This window comes from Budorcas taxicolor, chromosome 11 (genome assembly GCF_023091745.1).
Source record: "Budorcas taxicolor isolate Tak-1 chromosome 11, Takin1.1, whole genome shotgun sequence".
In the NCBI taxonomy this organism is placed as follows: Eukaryota; Metazoa; Chordata; class Mammalia; order Artiodactyla; family Bovidae; genus Budorcas; species Budorcas taxicolor.
Window position 1 is genome coordinate 63,088,921 of NC_068920.1, and position 13,538 is coordinate 63,102,458.

At 39.3% G+C, this 13,538-nt stretch overlaps 1 protein-coding gene across 1 annotated transcript in view; it reads right to left on the reverse strand.

Moving 5' to 3' along the window:
• The window catches only part of TMEM131 (transmembrane protein 131), a 178,161-nt gene that overhangs the window by 128,287 nt on the left and 36,336 nt on the right, over window positions 1-13,538 (reverse strand). The window contains exon 2 of the mRNA XM_052647523.1: window positions 576-637. Coding sequence (XP_052503483.1) covers window positions 576-637 — 62 coding nt within the window. The remainder of the gene's footprint in view (window positions 1-575; window positions 638-13,538) is intronic.

The window sequence follows — 13,538 nt, forward strand, 5'->3', positions numbered from 1 at the left end:
AAAATGTCACTTATTGTCTCATTCAGCTCTGAAATCCTAGAACTGATTTTTGAGCTGGGAAGACTAAAATAGGCTTCATGGTGATATGTGAGCTAGATCTGAAAGGAAGGATAGGATTTTTATCAGATTACACCTTCTAATTTTATGCACAATGTATGTAAAGACATGGCTTAGGATGGCTAGGGGAAGGATGACATAAATGTAAATCCACAGTACATACATATAGCCCCTGGAGTTCTCCTCCAGATAAGCATCTAAGGCCCAACATCCAAACTCATGTGTTTTCCTCAGTGGCTCCATACTCAATCAAGTTTACCAGCAATTCCACTGCTCTTGATCTGACACTCGCCACCTATCCTCCCAACATCCCCTACAAACATTTAATTTAAAGATGACTCACACAGCTAAGAAGGTCTGTATTATTACCCATGCCTCTGCTGACCTGTCTGCATATAAAGCTCATACAATATATTGCATTTGAACCAGTTACATTTTAAAAGAAAAATAATAATCAGATTTTATTCAAGGCTTGACAATGAGCCTTGAATAATTCTTCAAACTTAAAATAAAATTACCTGTAGAAGCCCTCCATCATCAAAACGCAGCACTTCTATTATGCTCTCCGACTGAATAAATGCTGTGATGGAAACAAAACAGATTGTCACTTAACAGGAAAAGAAATTTCATGTAAATAAAATCTTTTAATTTAAAATTAATTGCTACAAGTTAATACTTTTAAAACATACTACTGCTTGATGGTACTGATTAAAGAGGAAAATATAACTAACACTTCAGGATTTTAATAACTATGAAATGCTTGAACTAAAACAATCCAGTTAGAAAGTAGTTTTAACAACCTACAAACCATGTAGGCCACTCACAAAATATTTATTCCTGCTATACTGCCAGAAAGCATGAAATAAAGTTCAACTAGCTGCAGTAACTGTGCTCCAAGTATTTACCTAATGATTTGAAAACTTATGTCCACACAAAAATCTGCAAGCAACTCCTTATAAGCAGGTTTGTTCATAACCTTCAAAAACTGGACACAATCAAGATGTCCTTTAATAGGTGAGTAAAGAAAAAGCTGACCTGAAATTTAACATTAAAAGAACTAAGATCATGGCATCTGGTCCCATCACTTAAGGGCAAATAGAAGGGGAAAAAGCGGAAGCAATGACAGATTTTGTTTTCAGGGGCTCCAAAAATCACTGCAGATGGTAACTGCAGTGATGAAATTAAAAGACGTTTTGCTCCTTGGAAGGAAAGCTATGACAAATCTAGACAGCATATTAAAAAGCAGAGACATCATCACTTTGCCGACAAAGATCCATATAACCAAAGCTATGGTTTTCCAGTAGTCACGTACAGATGTGAGAGCTGGACGACCTAAGAAGGCTAAGTGCTGAGGAATTGATGCTTTCTAATTGTGGTGCTGAGAAGACTCCTGAGAGTTCCTTGGACTGGAAGGCTATCAAACCAGTCAATCCTAAAGGAAATTAGTCTTGAATATTCGTTGGAAGGACTGATAATGAAGCTGAAGCTCCAAAACTTTGGTAACCTGATGCAAAGAGCTAACTCACTGGAAAAGATCCTGATGCTGGGAAAGACTGAAGGCAAAAGGAGAAGGGGCTAGCAGAGGATGAGCTAGCATAGGTTAGATAGCATCACCTACTCAATGGACGTGAATATACGCAAATTCTGGGAGACGGTGGAGGATAGAAGAGCTTGGCATGCTGCTGTCCTTGGGGTCACAAACAGTCAGACACAATTTAGCAACTAAATAACAACAACAGAGACAAATGTAGATTATCCATACAATGGAGTATTCAGTTCAGCTCAGTCGCTCACTCGTATCCAACTCTTTGCGACCCCATGAATCGCAGCACACCAGGCCTCCCTGTCCATCACCAACTCCTGGAGTTCACTCAGACTCATGTGCATTGAGTCAGTGATGCCATCCAGCCATCTCATCCTCTGTCATCCCCTTCTCTGCCTGCCCCCAATTCCTCCCAGCATCAAGGTCTTTTCCAATGAGTCAACTCTTCACATGAGGTGGCCAAAGTACTGGAGTTTCAGCCTCAGCATCAGTCCTTCCAATGAACACCCAGGACTGGTCTCCTTTAGAATGGACTGGTTGGATCTCCTTGCAGTCCAAGGGACTCTCAAGAATCTTCTCCAACACCACAGTTCAAAAGCATCAATTCTTCTGCACTCAGCTTTCTTCATAGTCCAACTCTCACATCCATACATGACCACTGGAAAAACCACAGCCTTGACTAGACGGACCCTTGTTGGCAAAGTAATATCTCTGCTTTTCAATATGCTATCTAGGTTGGTCACAACTTTCCTTCCAAGGAGTGTCTTTTAATTTCATGGCTGCAGTCACCATGTACAGTGACTTTGGAGCCCAAAAAATAAAGTCTGACACTGTTTCCCCATCTATTTGCCATGAAGTGATCGACCAGATGCCATGATCTTCGTTTTCTGAATGTTGAGCTTTAAGCCAACTTTTTCACTCTTCTCTTTCACTTTCATCAAGAGGCTTTTGAGTTCCTCTTCACTTTCTGCCATAAGGGTGGTGTCATCTGCATATCTGAGGTTATTGGTATTTCTCCTGGCAATCTTGATTCCAGCTTGTGCTTCTTCCAGCCCAGCATTTCTCATGATGTACTCTGCACATAAGTTAAATAAGCAGGGTGACAATATACAGCCTTGCCGTACTCCTTTCCCTATTTGGAACCAGTCTGTTGTTAGAGTATTTACTCAGTGATAAAAAGTTAAAGAAAGGGCTGCATGCTTTATGATTTTAAGTATATGACATTCTGGAAGATGGTAATAAGATCAGTGGTTATGAGGGGTTTGGAGAGAAAGGAAGAGTGAAATAAGGAAACTATATGGAATTTTTCAAAGCAGCCTTCTATATGATACTGTAAAGTGAGATGCATATGACCCTATGCATTTATTAAAAACAGAACTTTACAACATAGTAAACCTAGTGTAAGCAATAAAAAAAATCATTTTAGCAGATCCGGGATCCCAGGGCAGACTGCAGAATATGACAAAACCACTTATTTCTATTCTAAAAGTATGAAACCATCTCACGGAAACGGGTGAGGTGAAAGGTGCTGACCTAAGTAATTTGGAAATGAGTAGAATCAGTAAGACGGTCATGTATGGATGAGAGAGTAGGACTGCAAAGAAAGCTGAGTGCCGAAGAATTGATGCTTTTGAACTGTGGTGTTGGAGAAGACTCTTGAGAGTCCCTTGGACTGCAAGGAGATCCAACTAGTCCGTTCTGAAGGAGATCAGCCCTGGGATTTCCCCTATGGTTTGGGTTAACCATCCTGACGCTGCTCTACATGTATTCTTGAATTCAACCATTAAATATATGAATGGTGGATGGTGACTGTCAAGAATTCTCACTGTTTGAATAAGAGTTCACAAAAAAGCAAGGGAAGCAGGCTAGAGTGATCCACCTGGTAATGGATTAGAGTTAACAACATCGCACAAACTAATGTTGAGCATAACAAAGATACAGATGGTTACCTATTTACTGATGTGCTTATACACTGATAGGTATACATACATATATTACAACCTAACAGCAAAAAGCATATATATAGCACACAGATCTTGGGTCCTAATACCATTCTCCAATAAAAGGAATGGGGGCTTCTTACAGAAATGGCTGAATCTAGGACTGGGGTTGGGGGGAGAGATACAAAAGGTGAAACTTGTGCCAGAAACAAAGTACTTAAAAAAAAAACCAAAACAAGACAAAACAAAAAGCCCTCCACTGATGTGGCTATGTCAGGGAGATGTAAGAGGAAGAGTTCCCAAATGGCCAAAGCTGCAACAACTTGAGCAATAAAGTCAAGCAGTACTGGATTAAAACCCAAAGTATAAAATAAGTATTTATGAGTCTATACTGGTATAAATAAATGAATGAATAAATAAGTAAATAATGGGGGAGAAGAATTCTAAATAATTTATGTAGAAGCTCTTTTCCTTAGAAGGTGGAACATAACTGCCCATTCCTTAAGCATGAACACCCATGGTGACCCCTTCCAAAGAAAACAGTATGGAAAAGAGGAAAAAAAGAGTAACTTTACAATGGAGAAAGCTGACAAATGCTACCTCAGTCAGATGATCGAGATCAACATCGAGAGTAAAAGCCACGGGGACAGCACCTTGATATGCTGAAACGAAAATGGCACTCTGTCTCTATGGTCTTCCTCCCCAAATCACGTAACTCCACACTCATCGTGAGAAAAACATCAGACAAATCTCAGCTGAGGGACATTCTAGAAAAACACCTGATCAGTACACTCCTGAAAACTGCTGAGGTCATCAAATACAAGAAAGGTCTAAGAAACTGTCACAGATCAAAGGAGCCTAAGGAGACATGATTACTAAATGTAATGCTGTATTTTGGATGGCATTCTTAAAAAGAAAAGGGAAAAACTTTTCATTTAGGTAAGAACTGAGGAAACTTGAATAAAATATGAATTTAATAATAATGTACTAAAACTGGTTCAACTGCAAAAAAAAAAAAAAAAAGTCCATATGAGATGTTAATAATAGGCCAAACTGGGCAAGGGGTAACCCATGCACCTGGCTTTTCCAGTGTGACCAAAGCTGAACGTCACGGGGCAGCCAAGATGCCAGTGAAACAATTACACCACTTTACCTACTTGGATGATGTCTTTGCTGCCTGCTGAGCATCCATTTCTTCCTACTCTAATAATAGCACCCTGATTTTATTTTGTGGAAAGCCCTGTCCCTCCATTTCTCATGTTTCTCTTCAACCTCAGTGCCAACTTGCTCTACCCTGAGGAGCAAGGGTTCCTCACCAGTTCTTCATATACCGAGAACATTCAACAATTCTGTGTGTGAATGAAATTTCATCTTTCTGCTCAGGCACAAGTACTGATTATTTGCAGCCACTGATACAAATGAATTACTTCTGATTCTCTCTAGTCCTAGCTTGAGGTTGAATTTCCAAACTAAGATCAGAGCTAATGGCTACAAGGGAATTACTGACATAGAGCACATCTGGAGTACACAAAAATATATCCAAATAAAGCAACAGACTATTAAGAAAAAAGGACTGTGAAATAAAAGGCTATACCCAGCATACCCATCCATTTCTCATCACTTCCCCCTCCTTTTAACATAAAGTGACATTTTAGATGATCCAGAAAAGCTTTTTCTTATGCTCTTGTTGAAAACAGGTATACTGATGCAAGGACACAATGACCTAACAAGAATTAACTGAAACAGCCAGACACCCACAATGTGGCAGACAAAAAGTTACTGTTAGTTCTGAGATGTCTATGTGAGTAGACTGACTAACTCCCAGTTAGAAGCTTTCCATTAGCTAGCAGAGAAAACAAACAAACAAGAAAAGTAACAGAAATGTGCTGCATTTGGTGGCTGCTATTAGAGTTATGGTTTTTCCAGTAGTCATGTACAGATGTGAGAGTTGGACCATAAAGAATGCTGAGAGCCGAAGAACTGATGCCTTTGAACTGTGGTGCTGGAGAAAACTCTTGAGAGTCCCATGTGCAGCAAGAGATCAAACCAGTCAATCCTAAAGAAAATCAACCCTGAATATTCATTGGAAGGACTGATGCTGACGCTCCAATACTCTGGCCACCTGCTGCCAAAAGCCAACTCACTGGAAAAGACTCTGATGCTGGGAAAGATTGAGGGCAGGAGAAGAAGGGAGCGACAGAGTATGAGATGGTTGGATGGCATCACTGACTCAATGGACATGAGTTTGTGCAAACTCCAGGAGACAGTGAAGGACTGGGAAGCCTGGCGTGCTGTAGCCCACGGGGTCACAAACAGTCAGACACAACTTAGTGACCAAACAACATTAGTTATGATACAACAACCATCACGTAAGATTCCATCAACAACCAAGGTCAGACCTTTATCTAACTGATGAGAGCTTTCCTAAATATAGAAAAGTAGTAATATAACTTGGGTATATAATACCTAATTTAATAATATAATTAGGAGCTTTAAGAAAAAATACATGAGATATCTTAGGTGGGAAAAAAAAAAAAAGACCAGCAGCTATTATAAAGTCCTGAAAGGAGAATATTGTATTATACATCAACAGCTTTCCTTGAAGCATGTAGAAATGAACAGGATTCAACTCTGGCATAAAATAAAATAGAGTATTTTACTTTAAGTGATCGATCTTAATAACTTTATACGTCTAGAAAAGCAGAAGTGACACTAGATATGTACTTAGTCATTTAATGTGTTAACAGTTATTAAGGTATAAATTACAAAAAGGAACCCAAGCAAGTCAAATTCCCATATTGCCACATTTCTAGATTGGAAACCACAAGGGACAGCTACTTCCCCTCCTGAGAATTTCTGTCCCTTATTTTATACACTAATGGAATTCTAAGCTGTCCCAGTGTTTTCCAGTTAGAGCAGCAACCAGATGTAGAAGAAAGAATGATGTCTAGGGGACTTTCCTGGCAGTTCAGTGGTTAAGAATCTGCCTTCCAAAGCAGGGATGTGGGTTTGCTCCCTGGCTGGGGAACTAAGACCCCACATGGCGCATGGCAACTAAGCCACACTGCAGCTACAGCGACCGTGTGCACTGCAACTAGAGAAAGCCCGAGTGCCACAGCGAAGACCTCGTGCAGAAGGAAAATAGCTGATGATTATCGATCACTGTCACTAAACACCAAACCAGTTTCATGATACAGATATTATGGACTCCATTTGAAGATAAAGGCTCAGTGAGGTTAGGCTCAGGGTCACTCAGCAAGAAAGTGGCTTGAGAGGGGCCATAAATTTCAACCATGGGACCTCAGAACCTAAGCTTCTACACCAAGAACTGTTTACTTTCAACATAAAGTGATGCTAATGCTCGCACCAGCAGCACCTTCAAGCAACCTCAGTTTTAAAATCAGGCATATATTCCTATACAAAGGGAGGAAAGCAGGACGCATAAACACAGGGGGCTTAACTTCTGGCTTTTAGGATTCTACTAGCATTTACTCTATGAAATTGAGCTCAGTAGGATGTACTTTAAGCTTCTCATATTCACTTACATCACTATGATGTCTGAGAGTAACAAAGACATTTATTTTCTGTGGAAAAAAATCTCAGTGCGTCAGTTATTTAATCATTATACTCAAAACAAGATCAGAAACTGAGTTTACTTCCCCATTGCACTTTAGTAAAGAATAAGACAAAAATATCTTCACTTTAAAGGTAATCTTTCTCCACTATAATTAGGGATAATTTATAATATAATTTTTTTCCTTTTAGGTAGAGATTCTTTTTTCTGAATATGGCGAATGATGACTAGATACAGAGCTGTTTCCAAACATCTTCTTTAAGCCATGAAAACAATGAATGTTGTAAATAACTGGTAGAAATATGTCATGAGATGGCTGGATGGCATAAGCAACTCAATGCATACGAGTTTGAGCAAACTCTGAAAGACAGTGAAGGACAGCGAAGCCTGGCATGCTGCAGTCCATGGGGTTGCAAAGAGTCAGACACAATTGAGCGACTGAACAGCTATCAACTTTACAGAAATAAAAGGCACCTACCAATCTTATAGAAACTGATTATAAATAAGAGAATAACTAGGAACAATTGTACACCAACGAATTAGATGCGTGGACAAACACCTGGAAAAACACAAACTACTGAAATTAAGTCAAGAATAAACCTGAAGGGACCTGTAACAAGAGACTGAATTTCTAATTAAAAGTCTTCCTACAAAGTAAAGCCTAGGGACAAACGGTTTCATTTCACCAAATGTTTAAAGAAGAAGTTATACCAAGGATTCACAAACTTCCAAAATAAAGCAGATGGGGAAAACACTTCCCAACATATTCTGAGGCCTTAATACTGATACCAGAATCAGATAAAGTTATCACAAAAAAAGGAAACTACAGCTCAATATCCCTTATACATATGGATATCAAGTCCTCAAGAAAATACAAAATACGCTTCTAACAACATATATAGAGGCTTACACATCATGATGAAGTGTAAGACTAATATACTTTACACTGCAAAGCTTCAATCAGAGAAATTAAAAACCTAAATAAATAGAAAAGACATAGGTTGGAATACTTAACAATGTAAAGACTGTAATACTCCCTATCTTAGATTCAATGCAATCATTATCAAAATCCCACTTTTCCCCCAAATTGATCCTAAAGCTCTTAAGAAACTGAGAGAAATCCTTAATAGCCAAAACAACCTTGACAAAGAAGAACACAGTGGAGAACTCTTACTTCATGATTTCAAAAGTTACTACAAAGCTACAGTAATCAAGACAGTGTGCTACTAGGAATAAAGATAAACAAGGATATCAACAGAAGTGAGAATCCAGAAAGAAACCCTCATATTTACGATCAATTCATTTATGGCACAAAGAAGAATGGACAGTTAAGTAGCGTTAGAGCAACCGGGATCTACAGGTGAAGAAGGAAGCTGGACCCTACCCCATACTGTATGCAAAAATTAACTCGAAATGAGCAAAGACCTTGGTGTATGAGCTAAAGTTCTAAAACTCTTAGAAGATAATATGGGTAAATCCTCATAACCTTGAGTTAGGCAATGTTTCTGAAGCTAGGATAGCTAAGTGAAGAAAAACACATAACTTGGACCTCATCAAAATTAAAATTCCTGTGCTTCAAAGGGCACTATCAAGAAAGTGAAAAGACAACCCAGAGGACAGAGGATTTTTGCAAATTATTTACCCATTAAGGGTTATGTACACAGAATATATGGAACTCAACCCCTCCTCGCAAAGACGAATATGTCAACTTTAAAAATAAAAAAAAGAGACAAGAGATCTGAATAAACATTTCTCTAAAAGAAGACAAATTGCCAATAAGCACCTAAAATGTTCAAAATCAGTCCTCAGGGAAATACAAATCAAAACCAAAACAAGGTACCACTTCACACACACTAGGGCAGCAATAATTAAAGACAGACAGTAGTAAGTATTGGTGAGGGTGTGGATAAATTGCAAAGCTCTAAGTTGCTGGCTGGAGGAAAAAGTGGAATAGCCACTCTGGAGAACAGTTTGGCAGTTATTCAAAAAGGTAAATACAGCGTTACCATAGACAAAGCCACTCTACTCATACATAAACTAGAGAACTAGAAACATATGTACAAAAACTCACCCACCAGTGTCCCACCAGTACTCTTCATGATAACCAGAGAGGAGGAGCACCCCAAGTGTCCACTGCCAGAGGAACGGCAGACAAAGCGTGGTGAGTCCACGTAAGAGTATTTCTCAGCCACACAGCCGCGCACACGCACACGCACAATGAGCTACTGACACACGCCACAACATGGGTGACCCCTGAAAACGTAACGCTAAATGAGCGAAGCCACATACAAAAGACCACATGTATTACAAGAATGTCCAGAATAGGAAAGTCCATAGAAATAAAGGTAGATGTAACAGTTGCTAGGGGCCAGGAGGAAATGGGGTGTGAATCTAATGTGTACGAGGTTTCTCTTTGGGGGTGTTGAAAGTATTTTGAATTAGATCGTGGGGATGGTTGTACAAAATGTGACTATACTAAAATGCTCAATGGTATACTCCAAAAGCATGAATTTATGATATGGGATTCTGTCTCAAAGAACTATATCTCAATATTTTAAAACTCAACGCAGCAAAAGGGCAGTGCGTGGCTCTGGTGCTATTCCCTAATGTCCTGCTTAACAGATTGCCTGCATGGCATTTCAAATATTGTGGAGCCATGGGACACAATTCTACTCCAGGAGAGCTTGAAGCTCTGTAGTCCTTTCATGTATAGAAATCCATTTTCTGATGTACACATCTGTGTGTGGGAGGGGAGAATACATAGCAAATGATAAAGCAAATGGGGCAAACTGTCAACAACAGGTGAAGCGCCATAAAGGTATACATTTTTTAAATTCTATTTTGATCCTTAGGAATTTCCTGAACGTTTGAAAATATTCCAAATAAAAAGTCTACAAAAAAGGAAGTAATTTATACAAGACTTATAAAAATTTGAATGTTTAAACATATTTACTTTTAAATAAAACCACAATAAAATAAAAGTAAGTAAATCTCGTTACTTACACCCATTGGAAATATTGGTTGTAGAGGCATTTGGTATACCAACTGCTGCCACAGATTGGGACAAAAATAATAAACTGCTTAAGTGTCTGTGACTAAAGTGATATTGCAGCCATCTTAAAACTGTCAATCAACATGCAAACTCAACTATTGTGCAGGGATTTTTACCTTGTGAGAATGTCCAACATGCAATCACATACTAAGAGATTTATGGTGCATACATGTGATACCTGCACTGCAGATATGTATACAGTACACATTACATTCTAAGTATTAGGTAAGAATCATCCATGCCTTATCAATATAATTCTTATTCCACATGCCCAAAGAAGTGACCAATATAAGAAATTAGAAAATGAAGAGCAAATTACACCTAAAATAAATGTAAATCAACAAAATAGCAGAAAATAAAGAAAAACCAAAGAAATCAAAGTTTTGTTTGAGAAGATGAATTACATTGATACACCTCTAGTCAGACTTGACAGTAAAGAGGAGCCACATATTAGAAATGTAAGAAATCAAAGACTAGACTCAACTACACTTCCTATAAAGCCAGCAAGGAATATCATTAAAAATTCTGTTAATACAGTCAACAATTCAGATTATAATACAGATAATTTCTTTAAAGACTCAAAATGCTAAAGATCAGTTTTTTAAAAAATTAACAGTTAACGTGAATAGCCCTATATACAGTAAAGAAGTTCAGTTCAGTCCAGTCGCTCAGTCGTGTGCTACTCTTTGCAACCCCATGAATCACAGCACACCAGGCCTCCCTGTCCATCACCAACTCCCAGAGTTCACTCAGACTCACGTCCATCGAGTCCGTGATGCCATCCAGCCATCTCATCCTCAGTCGTCCCCTTCTCCTCCTGCCCCCAATTCCTCCCAGCATCAGAGTCTTTTCCAATGAGTCAACTCTTCGCATGAGGTGGCCAAAGTACTGGAGCTTCAGCTTTAGCATCATTCCTTCCAAAGAAATCCCAGGGCTGATCTCCTTCAGAATGCACTGGTTGGATCTCCTTGCAGTCCAAGGGACTCTCAAGAGTCTCCTCCAACACCACAGTTAAAAAGCGTCAATTCTTCGGTGCTCAGCCTTCCTCACAGTCCAACTCTCACATCCATACATGACCACAGGAAAAACCATAGCCTTGACTAGACATGGACCTTAGTCGGCAAAGTAATGTCTCTGCTTTTGAAAATGCTATCTAGGTTGGTCATAACTTTTCTTCCAAGGAGTAAGTGTCTTTTAATTTATGGCTGCAGTCACCATCTGCAGTGATTTTGGAGCCCAAAAAAATAAAGTCTGACACTGTTTCCACTGTTTCCCCATTTATTTCCCATGAAGTGATGGGACCGGATGCCATGATCTTAGTTTTCTGAATGTTGAGCTTTAAGCCAACTTTTTCACTCTCCACTTTCACTTTCATCAAGAGCCTTTTGAGTTCCTCTTCACTTTCTGCCATAAGGGTGGTGTCATCTGCATATCTGAGGTGATTGATATTTCTCCCGGCAATCTTAATTCCAGCTTGTGTTTCTTCCAGTCCAGCGTTTCTCATGATGTACTCTGCATAGAAGTTAAATAAGCAGGGTGACACTATACAGCCTTGATGTACTCCTTTTCGTATTTGGAACCAGTCTGTTGTTCCATGTCCAGTTCTAACTGTTGGTTCCTATCCTGCATATAGATTTCTCAAGAAGCAGGTCAGGTGGTCTGGTATTCCCATCTCTTTCACAATTTTCCACAGTTTATTGTGATCCACACAGTCAAAGGCTTTGGCATAGTCAATAAAGCAGAAATCGATGTTGTTCTGGAACTCTCTTGCTTTTTCCATGATCCAGTGGATGCTGGCAATTTGATCTCTGGTTCCTCTGCCTTTTCTAAAACCAGCTTGAATATCAGGGAGTTCACGGTTTATGTATTGCTGAAGCTTGGCTTGGAGAATTTTGAGCATTACTTTACTATCATGTGAGATGCGTGCAATTGTGCGGTAGTTTGAGCATTCTTTGGCATTGCCTTTCTTTGGAACTGGAATGAAAACTGACCTTTTCCAGTCCTGTGGCCACTGCTGAGTTTTCCAAATTTGCTGGCATATTGAGTGCAGTACTTTCACAGCATCATCTTTCAGGATTTGAAACAGCTCAACTGGAATTCCATCACCTCCACTAGCTTTGTTCATAGTGATGCTTTCTAAGGCCCACTTGACTTCACATTCCAGGATGTCTGGCTCTAGGTGAGTGATCACACCATCATGATTATCTGGGTCGTGAAGATCTTTTTTGTACAGTTCTTCCGTGTATTCTTGCCACCTCTTCTTAATATCTTCTGCTTCTGTTAGGTCCAGACCATTTCTGTCCTTTATCGAGCTCATCTTTGCATGAAATGTTCTCTTGGTATCTCTAATGTTCTTGAAGAGATCTCTAGTCTTTCCCATTCTTTTCTTTTCCTCTATTTCTTTGCATTGATCACTGAAGGCGGCCTTCTTATCTCTTCTTGCTATTCTTTGGAACTCTGCATTCAGATGCTTATATCTTTCCTTTTCTCCTTTGCTTTTCGCCTCTCTTCTTTTCACAGCTATTTGTAAGGCCTCCCCAGACAGCCATTTTGCTTTTTTGCATTTCTTTTCCATGGGGATGGTCTTGATCCCTGTCTCCTGTACAATGTCACGAACCTCATTCCATAGTTCATCAGGCACTCTATCTATCAGATCTAGGCCCTTAAATCTATTTCTCACGTCCACTGTATAATCATAAGGGATTTGATTTAGGTCATACCTGAATGGTCTAGCGGTTTTCCCTACTTTCTTCAATTTGAGTCTGAATTTGGTAATAAGGAGTTCATGATCTGAGCCACAGTCAGCTCCTGGTCTTGTTTTTGTTGACTCTATAGAGCTTCTCCATCTTTGGCTGCAAAGAATAGAATCAATCTGATTTCGGTGTTGACCATCTGGTGATGTCCATGTGTAGAGTCTTCTCTTGTGTTGTTGGAAGAGGGTGTTTGCTATGACCAGTGCATTCTCTTGGCAAAACTCTATTAGCCTTTGCCCTGTTTCATTCCATATTCCAAGGCCAAATTTGCCTGTTACTCCAGGTGTTTCTTGACTTCCTACTTTTGCATTCCAGTCCCCTATAATGAAAAGGACATCTTTTTTGGGTGTTAGTTCTAAAAGGTCTTGTAGGTCATCATAGAACCGTTTACTCTGTAGTTAAAAATCTCACAAAGAGAACTCTAGGCCCATTCACAGAAATTGATGAATTCTCCCAAATACTTAAGGAAGAAAAAAGTACCAATTCAACACAAACTCTCTCCAAACACAGAAGAGGAAAAACTTCCAAACTCATTTTAGGAAGCCAACATTACTCTGATACCAAAAACAAAGACATTAAAAGAAGGGAAAAACTACAGATCAACTTTCTTCAGTAGTAC